The sequence below is a fragment of the Etheostoma cragini genome, chromosome 6, assembly GCF_013103735.1.
Source record: "Etheostoma cragini isolate CJK2018 chromosome 6, CSU_Ecrag_1.0, whole genome shotgun sequence".
NCBI classification, from domain to species: Eukaryota; Metazoa; Chordata; class Actinopteri; order Perciformes; family Percidae; genus Etheostoma; species Etheostoma cragini.
The window spans coordinates 4,223,039-4,235,983 of NC_048412.1; the positions used below are offsets into that span (position 1 = coordinate 4,223,039).

Consider the following 12,945-nt stretch of genomic DNA (forward strand, 5'->3'; position numbering starts at 1 on the left):
ATCATACATTGTGATTTCTGGATTTTCTTTTTTTTAGATTATGTCTGTCACAGTGGACATGCACCTACAATGAAAATTTCAGACCCCTCCATGATTTCTAAGTGGGAGAACTTGCAAAATAGCAAGGTGTTCGAATACTTATTTTCCTCACTGTATGTTTCAGACAACTGCACATGAATGCTTCACCAGAGCCTTACCTTTCTTCCCACATATACAGGGATACCAATAATCATGGCGGGAATAGCTATGCCGGCGATGAGTGCGATGCCAACGGGGGCACCCACAAGTGTTCCGAGCTGCCAAAGAATCTTCTTCTTTCTGCTCCATGGCTTCTTCCCCCAGAAAGTACAGCCTGACGGACTGAGATAGGTAGAGGAGAAAGATAAAAAAAAGAAAAAAGAACTGGAGGCTAAGTATTAATCATTCATTTAGTCAAAACTGTAATATGTCTTCAGCATGTTCATCCCTTGTTATACACAACTGAGGAAAACATGTTTCTCCATGTGGACTAGAGACAAATGTCTTAAAGAGATATTTAGCTGATTTAAATCCAGGTCTGTGTCATGGCAGTGTGGGCAGTGTGTGTGGCTTCCCTCCATGGAGCTCCCAATTAACCAGAGCAGTCGTGGACTACCGAGATCCACGAGATGATGCAAACCTGTCGATTTGCTGGATTTCAGCCGACCTCAGCTGGCATGAGCTTGTGCACTGGCGCCACAGAGGGAGGCCAAACAGCCTTCATAAACACTTCCCACACAAAGATGACACCGAGCTGGATTGAAATCGGCAAAGTATCACTTTAGGGTGCTGGCTAGCTTTATGGCTGTTCCAAAATTACTTTATTTTAATTTAGCCAGGTCACAAACTTTGAGAGGTATAACTCTCCAAACTTGCTAAATAGGTTCCTAATCTCAGCCACTACTCAGGCAACAAAACTTCTAACCAACCTACCCACTTCACTGTAAAAGTCATCGGTTGTTAGCAATGGATAAAAAAAAAAAAGCCCTGGGAAGGAACTTGTTTTGGAGGAATATGTACGTTCAAAAGTTGTTTTAGTCGTGTAACAGAAAACTCCGATTGGAGTGATAGTCTAGCATTAAACTTTGCTCAAAGTATCACCCGGTGCTCTACAGATGAACACAAGCATTAAGAACATTGTTTGCGTACACAGAGTTAACTAAAAAGAAAGGTTTTGAAAAACTCACTGGTGAGTAGTGTTGTTCTTCCAGTCACCGTCTATCAAGCCAGTCAAAAAGAGGAGGAGAGTAAAGATGGAAAGCTCCTAATGCTTAAATCCATATAAATGCACGGATATTGTGTTGTTTTGTCATCAGTGAGAAACAATATTGACCTTGTAGTTGAAAAAGGTGCCTCATATAAGAATGTAATTTCCTCCCATGGAGTCCGTGCATTCGCATTTGAAGATTGCCTATTTTTTACTGGGAAAATGATGGATTGCGCAAACAACAACTGCTAACGTGAGTTGCTCAAAACCTCTCTTTTTTAGTAAGCTCTGTGAATACAAACAATGTTCTCAATGCTTGCATTCATGTTAAGAGCCCCTGGTGATACTTTGAGCAAAGTTTCCTGTTGTGTCGAGCCTTGTTAGTGTTTTAAAAACAGCTATTTTGAGGCTATTGTACAAGTGCCCCTAGAACTCCCATTCAAAAGGCCATTTGACCGAAAAACGTGAATAAGGCCTAAATATGCTTTTGAACTAAAGTTTGACTCGGGTAAATTCTCAAAAATACCCTAGGTTGCATTTTGGCAAGAGTTACGCTTTAACCATAGTTTAGAATGCCAAAACAAATAAAGCAGAAGGAGAGGGCCCCCTGGAGCAATTCCCTAAATGAAGAGTCATCGACATAAAAGTGACCAATACACATATTCACAACAGCAAATCTGTTTTATTTGCCTGGGCATTATTTCAATAACAATCATTTTATGTGTCTTAGAAAACTCATGTCAACAGGTATCCAAACCGGGTCTTTGTGTTTGAAGATCTGCGCATGCACGTTGACAAACTAACCTCAGGTAGTGCAGGTCTGAGATCTCCTTCATGCAAAGCCAGCAGAACTCACAGCCGCAGACGGCACAGGTCATGTGGTTACAGCTGCCGTCGTTCATCTTGATGATGTAGGCAGCACAGCGCGGACATGGCTTAATGTCATCAGCTAGAAGGCAGTAGGATAGAAAGAGACTGTGATCGCAAAGTGGAATATATAGTTTTACTCATTAGTTACACTTTTGCTCAAACATTCTAGAAATGGTCAATCAGGTGACATCTTTCAAACTTCATCATGGTGAGAAAAAAACATCACAGTTCCAACTATTAAAGCATTTCATTAGGCCTGTCAAAATAAGTGTGATAAGGCAAATTTCCTTAACGCCACAAATTTGTTTGACGTGCAATTAATGCATGGGTGTTCTGTGATTTGGGCCTCATGGTGCTCTGTAGTTTGGGAAATTAGGAAGTGATGCAACAGTACCATTGTGATATGAAAAATAAAAAAATTTGGTTAAGCTTTACAAGAGTGAAGAGGGACACTAAATTGTGTAATGTTACATTTAGGTCAAGATCTGTTGTTGCTTGATGGGCTTGAGTTTGCCATATGGTACTTTCAGCATATTTTCTGAGCATACTGTACTTTCTAGTTACTCTGGAGGATATTCTACAAAGTTTTTGTAATAGTTTTTTGATAGTTGCAATACTCATAAACATTTGCATAAAGAAAGCATATTTGGCTGCTCCAATGTTGATGAGAGCATTAAAAAATGAAAAAATATCACTTTTAAAGCACATTTAGAACAGATAAAACGTGTGATTAATTGCGAGTTAACTATGGACAATGGTGCGATTAAACATTTAAATTGATTGACAGCCCTACAATTAGGTAAAATTAACAAGTTGTTGGCACATTCCACTGCATTTTGACATATGCTACCAAACCCCATATTCTCAATCCATCTCCCATTTAGAAGAGGTCTATGCACCATCCATGCACAACTATAACTACAAGTTTTGGTAATGTACTGGCTATACTCGATGCTCATGTTTAACAAAGTGTGAGTTATTTAACAGACATGCATAGGATTAACAGAAAAAGAAGAGCAGCCAACCTGCAGCTCCGCTCTCCTGGCTGTAGCTGAGGGAGGACGAGCGGACGGTCCTCAGGCGGAGGCTCTGGGCTCGCTGCTGTCGCGCTGCATCGCAGGTCTGGTTGGGATGCCACAGCTGCTTACAGTGATAACAGAACTCTGTACCACAGCCCTCCCTGCCACAAGTGATCTTAGGACAGCTGGCACACCCGAAAGCAATCACTGCATACCTGGTAGCAGACAAACAAAACAGGCAAATGTTAAGATTTCATTCACATCACAGAATGAGTCTAAATGCACCAACGTTACAGTAAAAAACAAGAGATTGGTGTCTGCGAGTACAAATTAAAACTGTGGGAAATAAAAGTAACAATATTGTAGGCTTAGAATTCCGGTAAGAACCGCTAAAATTTACACTACCTTGCCGTTCTTTCACCGACTGAACGGTTCTAATTACGGCAACAATCGCTAAACACACCGCAAACACACAGTCCTCTCTTCCCGATTTTCAGCCCCCCTCTCTTGGCTTAAAATAACTCAACGTTTTCGGCTACGGCCGCTGAACAGGCTACAAGTTGTAAACAGACGTGGCCCGCTGGACCGGCCCTACGGTATCTTTAGCAGGGTTAGCGTGGTGGCATTAGCCAGAACCAGTCAGGATCACTTTACGGGCTGTGTCTCAATTGCTTTTGCGAGTATCCAACTCTGGTACTTTATTTATACAATTCAATTTAGAAATGACATAGCCGTGACAAAACAACCTGAAGCTAATGCTTACCTGTTAAATAAGCTTTTGGGCTCTAAGCTTTCTCCATCTTTCAAATATATCTCCAATATTTTTGTTGTTACTTCTCTGTTCGCTGCTTTCATGGCTGTACTAACGTTACAGCTGTAGCACGTTGGGTTTACGTTATCTATCTATCTATCTATCTAGATAGGTACAGTGGTGTGAAAAAGTGTTTGCCCCCTTCCTCATTTCCTGTTCCTTTGCATGTTTGTCACACTTAAGTGTTTCGGAACCTCAAACCAATTTAAACAATAGTCAAGGACAACACAAGTAAACACAAAATGCAATTTGTAAATGAAGGTGATTATTATTAAAGGTGAAAAAAATCCAAACCATCATGGCCCTGTGTGAAAAAGTGATTGGCCCCTAAACCTAATAACTGGTTGGGCCACCCTTAGCAGCAACAACTGCAACCAAGCGTTTGCGATAACGTGCAATGAGGCTCTTACAGCGTTGGTGGTGGACTTGCTGGTGTGTTTAGGATCCTTGTCCTGCTGCAGAACCTAAGTTCGTTTCAGCTCGAGTACACGAACAGATGGTCGGACATTCTCCTTCAGGATCTCTTGGTAGACAGCAGAATTCATAGTTTCTTTTATCACGTCAAGTCTTTCAGGTCTTGAAGCAGCAAAACAGCCCCAGACCATCACATTACCAGCACCATATTTTACTGTTGGTATGATGTTCTTTTTATGAAATGCAGTGTTCCTTCTACGCCACATATACTTGGATAATGGATAATGGATAATGGCTCTCACTGTGGTTCGCTGGATTCCCAAAGCTTTGGAAATGGCTTTCTAACCCTTTCCAGACGGATAGATCTCAATTACTTTTTTTCTCAATTGTTCCTGAATTTCTTTGGGTCTCGGCATGATGTGTAGCTTTTAAGGATCTTCTGGTGGACCTTACTGTGTCAAGCAGCTCCTATTTAAGTGATGCCTTGATTGTGAACAGGTGTGGCAATAATCAGGCATGGGTGTGGCTAGAGAAGTTGAACTCAGGTGTGCACAACCACAGTTATAGTATGTTTTAACAAGGGGGGCAATCACTTTTTCACACAGGGCCATGATGGTTTGGATTTTTTTTCACCTTTAATAATAAACACCTTCATTTAAAAATTGCATTTTGTGTTTACTTGTGTTGTCCTTGACTATTGTTTAAATTGGTTTGATGTTCCGAAACACTCAAGTGTGACAAACATGCAAAGAAACAGGAAATGAGGAAGGGGGCAAACACTTTTTCACACCACTGTATATCTGGCAACATGGCTAAAACAAAAACAGGCATTCTGTCACGGAATGGAAATTTCAAAAGGAGAAAATACTTGCATTAGCATTGTTGTCAGAAAAGATAATATTTGTAGTTTCCTTTCAGATTTATTACAGTCAATATATTACCTTTATATATTGCCTTTCTATTCTCACTTAAGCAACACCTATTTTTCATGACTTGCCACTAAATTCACAAAAAACAATTAATTTTAACAAAATAAAAACTTGGAAACCACAAGGAGAGAAAATGGCAGCATTGCAATGTTGCACAGCAATGGATTTATGTTTAACGTGAGACTGATGTCCAGACCATCAGCTAGTGTGATCTTGATCTGGACAGGACATTTTAACCTGTTTTATTGTATTACACAGATGCTGGAGTAGAATCTACAGCTGTTGTCAGCCTGCTCGTTTCCCCCTGTGTCTTCTGCAATTGCATGTGTATTTCCATAACACAGAACAGCATAGCAAATCCTATCATTTCTGACAGCTGAGATGACGCGAAGCTGGATGCTTTCAATCAACAGACGGGAGACAAAAGCAGGGAGTGCTGACAAAGAGAATGTTCAAGAATAAGAAAAGTTCATCCGTTCAAAGATGACAGTTGCAAAATACTGGCTTGCCAATTTCCTAAAGGGAAACCCTGCAGTGCGTGACGTGGTTGTATCCGAGTGAAGCAGAAGCCTCCCAGCCCCTCTGTGACTGACCCAAGATTAAGTTTCAATCACAGAGCAATGAAGAGCCTGGGAGAGTTCCTCCGCTGTGGATCATTTTACTCTACTGAGGACTGAGTCTAGAATGCAGACAGACAGTGAGGAAGAGCAGAGACATGTCAATCCTATTTCAAAAAATCATTGTCAGTAAACAACCAGCACTAAATAGAACACAGACTATGGACTGCAGATGACTGGAGAGACCACGGCTTTGGTGCTGCGGTGCTGACAACAACAAAACATCAGATCAGTTTAGATCACAGCCCTTTCTGTACAACCCTTAATCTGAAAAATGGTCCATGGGGCCATTGTAGTAGAGTTTAACCAGAAAGAAGTGAGCGTCACAAAATTCTATTAGGTTTTTTAACATTACCTACCTATATACCTGCTCTGCCTTTGAGAAAATATAAGATCAAATAAGCCAATCTGGAATCTTGCCCCTTATGAGGTCATAAGGGCTTTCAAACGAGCAAAGTGGCTGTTTGTCAAGGCCACATCCCCAGTCTCCTAAGGAAAGCTCATTGTGGGACTGGCTCTAGTGGCTGTAATTCTGCACCAAGGCCACCGAGACTTCAGATATGGTATTAGGGGACCACTACGGCCTATTTAAAAGCATCAAAAGAGCCGAATGTCATGGGACCTTTAAAACAAGCACTAGCAACAGTACATGTGTAAGGGATTTTCTTTTTACTTTAGTAGAACATAAAGACTTTGAAGAGTAGATGAACTTGACTGAAAAACTCTTCTTTCTCTAAGTTACTGTGTCATTATTCACCTGTTGTAATCACATCTTAATTTTCTCTTCCAATGGGCCACATAACTTCCTTATATTATTCCTATTAAAGAATGTTCCCTTGGGAAACACGCCCCCCACTCCAGCTCACACACCACATACAACTACCTCAGCAGGTCAACCTGAGATACCCTGGACATACAGGCACAAATCTGCTGCTTCGAGAAAACCTAGAGATTTCCATGCCGTGTATGACAGGTTCACTGTGAGCTGCAGCCGATTGTAGTGTCTTTGTGGCTGTGTTCACGTGCTGTGTATTTAAATTCACCACTTACCCACAGTCCGGTGCAGGGCACCAGCGGCAGTCAGGGTCAGCCACAAGCCACCTCCTCAGCATGAACTCCTCGTACTTCTCCATGAGGGCCCGGTCACCCAGGATCATACGGATGTCGTGTGGGTTAAAGCGCTCCGAGCACTCGGGGCAGCTGATGTTGATACGTGACTCGGAGATCTCAATGCGCAGGTACTGGCGCAGGCAATCCATACAGGAGCGGTGGTGGCAGGTCATGATGTCGGGGAAGCTCTCCCTGGAGTGGCGCAGAAGGCACAGCGGGCACTCCAGTAGCTCCGCCCCAGCCCCGCCCCCTGCCTTGGAGGAGGAGGAGGTAGAGGAAGAAGGCCCTGAGGCAGAAGAGGTGGAGGCAGCAGCGGAGGCCCCAGCCACAGAGAAGGCGGCAGATTTCTTGTCATTACACATCTCAGAGTGGATGTTTTCAATACTGGCGATGCCATCCACCCCTCCAAGCCCTACAGGTCCGGGTTGTTGGAGCTCTCGGGACCTTTGACGCCCGGATTTTGGCTCCCGAGCCCGCCGTCGGAAAAGAGAAGCCAGTGAGAGGCGCCTCTTCTTTGGGGCCTTCTTCACAGAGGGCAGAGAGATGGAGGAAGCAGTAGACTGCAGGTCCCGGTCAGAGCCCATCACCCCTCGGCTACCGCCTTCTAACTGGTGCTTCTGTAGGCTCATCTCTAAGGGGGGAGGGGATGGGTGTGCCAGCGGGGAGCCAGGGCTGGGTAGCCTGTCCCTCATATGTGCAGGGAGGTCTGGGAGTGGGATGGGGCTGGGATAAGGGGTAAGGGGGTGGATGGGGGAGGGGGGTCCAGGGTGGGGGGACAGGGCCCCGGAGGGCCCGTCTGCATTTAAGACATGGTGGCTTCTCCTGATCAACCTCGTGGTCACATCTAATAGCCGGATTTTGGCGAAGGGGTGGGGGTCACCTGCAGCAAAACAGATGCAACAGAACCTGTTGAAAAGAGAAAGAAAAAAAGAGTAGGGGGAGAGAGAGAAAAAGAGATTTTAATATATGTTAAATGCAATTTCAATAACCACCACACAGAGTGTGAATGCAATGAAACAAATGCATAATTGTTCCATTCAGAAACATTCTTACAAGTTATTTCTCGTTTTTTGTTTTTTCATCAGTCAACCTAAGACAAATCAAATCATATTCTGCAGTTATGAAAGAGGATTAGATTGTTTATATTTATGTTTTCAGGATTGCAGTTCCGCTGCCTTTGCTGCTGCGTGTATGGCTTTCTTTCTATTAAGTCACTGCTACAAACTGTCAAACAGCAAGAATGAAAATTGGGTACTCTGCTGGACTTTGGTAACATGTCTTAACATGCTGAATGTTAAACTAATCTGAACTTCTGGCAGGATTGCATTGTGGATCGCACAAGTTTCTCCATGTGCTAAGGAAAACAGTGATTCATTCATAGAAACTTTGCTCTATAGCAGTACTAGGTGTGTCCCTTTAATATATAATTTCTATGCTGGAGGACTGTATAACTGACAAAAAGCTCCACCAAACCTTTCAGAAAATCAAACACACAGAACCTCTTACTATGTATTAAGTCAAGATAATGTGGGTTTCAATTTCAATTGATTCAATTGATTAAACTGCAAGTCTAGACTGTTATCTAAGGCTGCACAATTAATCATTGAAAGGATCATGGGTAGGTAGGGCAATAGTTTGTTTTTTAAAGTGGAGGAATGTTGTTGACCATGTTGCCATTTTAATAAATGCTGTTTAAAATAAAACCATATGTCTGGTTTGTTTCTTTGTAGGACACTTTTACAGGCAAAAGTGCAAATAGCCATCATTTGTTTTGGTTACAGAAGAAAATAAAATCTTTTCCGGAGAAGCACGTAAGAACTGGGATCTCAGTTCTCACAAAAACAAATAATGTTTCTTATGTTTTTATGAATAGTTCATAGTTAGCAGTATGCTGACGTTAGATTGTAGTGGAACAAAGCAGCACTTTTTTACATAAAAAAAAATCGTGGATAAAAGGCTTCTGAACCAAACACTACCCAATCGGACATGATTCAGCAGGAATGCAACCCAGAATTGGGGAGAATTTTACATCATAGGCAGCCAAGATGACATTGTTTACTACAGTTAGCCATTTGGCTGTTTTAGTTAGCAGGTGACAATAGTGGTGGCAATCTTTACCGTTAAAAATTGCAAATAAAAAAGGCTGACAGCAAATACTACCAACAGAAAATGTTTCAGAAGTAATGTGACCCGGAATGGGGGACAACTTACTGCAAAGCTGACACTGTTTACTGCTAAGACTTAGCCAAGAGTGGAGTGTTCAGTATAGTTGGAAATGTAAAAGTTTTAGCACACAGTCTTTGTCTAAAATATATTTACATCATTATTTGGAGTTCTGGCCACGTTTAACAACACTATAACATTGTAGAGGTGACATAAAATACGAAAAAGCAGGAACCACAATGGAAATAAGTCTTGGGCTTTATTGTATCATCCCTGACTATTTATGTATTTAAATGTATGACCAAGAGTACCGTTTCTTATTCTGTATTTAAGTGGTCAAATAAAATCAATCAATCAATATGTGACCTTGAAGATGAACAGCAACAACGATCTGAAAACAAACTATTTTTCTTACGCATATTTTCCAGTTGACATAAGGGCATTTAAGGGACATAAAGCTAGATAACTGTTGTCGCTGCATAACTCATTTTTTCTCTCCTAAACTTAACCATAAGGTCCGCCGAAACAACTGGCAGCTTTTACCTGGCTCAAAGCTCCCTATTTCAGTGGACTAAACTACCATCTGCCACTGATACGAAAGAGCTCTGTAGAGGGCGTCACAGGTTTTTCAAGTTCTTCCGCTACTCCAGTAACAATGACCGTCTCTATCAAGAGATTTAAACATGCCCCATTAACGTGAACAGAAATGTGCGTTGCCTGTGTCTTTTCACAGCAACCCTGCATAGAGACTTGTCAGCCTAATTTAAGTAACAGCGACTGCAAAAATGTATTCCCCACTATTATTATGGTTAAACAATTAATTTGCGTTTCACAAGCATTCCGAATCATGAGTGTTGATATGTCCGGACCACATATTAACTACGGTCTGTTACACCGCTACTGAATAGTCACAGCCTGAAATGAATCTGCTAAAAGCTAGTGATGGACCTATAAATCCAATTAATACCATTTTGAGATAAATCACAGATTATCAGCCCATTTTCAAAACTTTGCTGCGAGTTATAGCCTACATTAAACAAACTAAACAGAGTCAATAACAGGGTTAAATAAATGTTATTTTGTGTTTTTTATTAAAATGCATTAGAACGGTATGATATCCGCAATACATAACAGCCCTGGGCCCCTTGCTCTCTAAATAAAAGGCATCGGCCATTGAAAAACTCATATTGGAGGAAAAACTGAAAAAGCAGCAAAATGATGTCAAGAAGAATCGTCTACAAACAACAACAAACTACAGCCATTGTAAATACAGCGTTACAGCAAAAATAAAAAGTAATATAAAGATAAGTAATATAAAGCAATATCTTAATATCAATCTCTAGCCCTACAAGGTTGAAGCACTGTTGTGAAGCTAAATAAAACCGGGGTCAAACAGCAGAAGATTTAAGTAACAATTTACAGTTATAAAGAGCTAGATAACCGTGTTGTATTCCTTCAAGATCTTTTACAAAGGCATGATCTTGCATCAGAATTTCGACAGACCTTTGCTGGTTAGATCTGTTAATTTCACAATTTCCTGAATGACAAAACATAATTACTTCTCTGAAATCTCCACGCCTGAGCGTGTTCATGTAACTAGTCACTCCACTAAATGATGATATCAGGACAGATGGCTCCTGGGCCGAGCTAAGTGTTCTGTCCACTTGAGAATTTCACACATTTAAGAGGATGAGAGAAACAAAGAGCCAAAGAGAGTTAGACAGATCGACACTAAAGTAAAACCGTGCAAAACTGCAAAGGCAAGAGTAAATCTGCCTACTAGACAGCCCACATCTTAAGATTTGCCGTTTGAAATTTGTCTGGAAGGAAGGGAGGTAATATGTACAGTTTCTGAGGAAATCCATGTGAGCTATTAAGTATGGATTGCCATCAGAGGCCACAACCTTAACAAACAAAGCCATGTAAACCGCAGAAATCATCTACATGCAGGAAAGAGAACACGACTGAAAACATGTATCAACTTGATAGGTGCAGTGTTCTATGGGGTGCTTGACAAGTTTAAAACGTTTGTGCAACAGTTTGCTTCACCCCTGACTGTACTTTCTGTGATTCTGTGTTGTGCTTTGTGTTTGTGGGAGAAGTGATGAGAGAGCTGAAGAAAGAATATCTGTTATTTTAGAAGTATTGCTACTGAGATCCAGCTTGCTGGCCGGGTGTCCATCCCTGATTATGTATGCGATTGTTTATCGGCGTCTTTGGTTACACCTTTGCAATAAAACCATACAGAGTAGCGCCGCGCACACGCACACGCACACGCACACGCACACATCACACATACTGCACATGTGCATACAATCTGCACAACTATAACAAAAGATCAAAAACAGCACTGTGCACAGCCCCTCCAGCTGCAACCAAACCACTGACTTCTCTGCTTTTCTGAAACACATGCTGCTGCTCCCCCCCCCCCCCCCCTTGTTTTGAGCTAGGTCTGAAATCACTAAACTCTGGTGGCTAGCGCTGGCCTTATTTCCTGCACATATTGTTTTTATCCCTCTCGTTATGTTGTAACATACATTTATTCTCCCATGTTCTTTAGTAGTCTGCACAAAGTAACATATACACTCACCTAAAGGATTATTAGGAACACCTGTTCAATTTCTCATTAATGCAATTATCTAATCAACAAATCACATGGCAGTTGTTTTAATGCATTTAGGGGTGTGGTCCTGGTCAAGACAATCTACTGAACTCCAAACTGAATGTCAGAATGGGAAAGAAAGGTGATTTAAGCAATTTTGCGCGTGGCATGGTTGTTGGTGCCAGACGGGCCTGTCTGAGTATTTCACAATCTGCTAAGTTACTGGGATTTCACACACAACCATTTCTAGGGTTTACAAAGAATGGTGTGAAAAGGGAAAAACATCCAGCATGCGGCAGTCCTGTGGGCAAAAATGCCTTGTTGATGCTAGAGGTTAGAGGAGAATGAGCCGACTTCAAGCTGATAGAAGAGCAACTTTGACTGAAATAACCACTCGTTAAGACCGAGGTATGCAGCAAAGCATTTGTGAAGCCACAACACGCACAACCTTGAGGTGGATGGGCTACAACAGCAGAAGACCCCAAAGGGTACCACTCATCTCCACTACAAATAGGAAAAAGATGCTACAATTTGCAAGAGTTCACAAAACTTAGACAGGTAAAGACAGGAAAAATGTTGCCTGGTCTGATGAGTCTCGATTTTTGTTGAGACATTCAGATGGTAGAGTCAAAACAGCACGTCGGCTAATTGCCACAGCCAGAAGAAATGTTTTGTTTCAAAAGAAGCTGAAGGAAGCCACAAAAATCCCAGCTGAAAAAAAAACTGGAGTTTGGGAATTCCAACGGTGTTCAGACGTCAACGTGACTATTGTTCGCCGACACAAAAGGGTAAGTTAAGTTTCCTGGTAACGTTAGCTAACATTTGCATGTGTTAGGGGCCCCGGTCTGTATTAACTATAGGCTAGCGTTATATAAAGTACATGAACTATAGCAAACACAATTACACACCAACATGTGTGCTGTGTACGGTTTGTGTTTCAGAGTATTCACGCTTTGCAAAATCGCCGCCGCAGACTGTCTTGTGGGCGACGTCCGACCGATGAGAATCTCTGGTTCTGACCTGCTGTACTTCGTATAATCTTTATGAGAGTCATGGAGAGGCGCATGACAACAACTGGGATGCATCTGGGCCAGCAGAGACGGTGGTGACACTGTCACGGGGTGCAGAGGAAGAAGACCGGGATGTACAGGAGGGTTTGATGCGCTACTTGAAAAGCTAAATAAA

General features: G+C 41.9%; 1 protein-coding gene across 2 annotated transcripts in view; it reads right to left on the reverse strand.

The window, feature by feature from the left end:
- The window catches only part of LOC117946104 (E3 ubiquitin-protein ligase RNF19A-like), a 37,433-nt gene that overhangs the window by 12,441 nt on the left and 12,047 nt on the right, over positions 1-12,945 (reverse strand). For both annotated transcript variants that reach the window (XM_034873959.1, XM_034873958.1), the window contains exons 2-5: positions 6,936-7,901; positions 3,121-3,329; positions 2,030-2,174; positions 198-360 (exon numbers count right to left, since the gene is read on the reverse strand). In XM_034873959.1, the coding sequence (XP_034729850.1) occupies positions 198-360; positions 2,030-2,174; positions 3,121-3,329; positions 6,936-7,687 (1,269 nt within the window). In that variant the 5' untranslated portion in view covers positions 7,688-7,901. The remainder of the gene's footprint in view (positions 1-197; positions 361-2,029; positions 2,175-3,120; positions 3,330-6,935; positions 7,902-12,945) is intronic.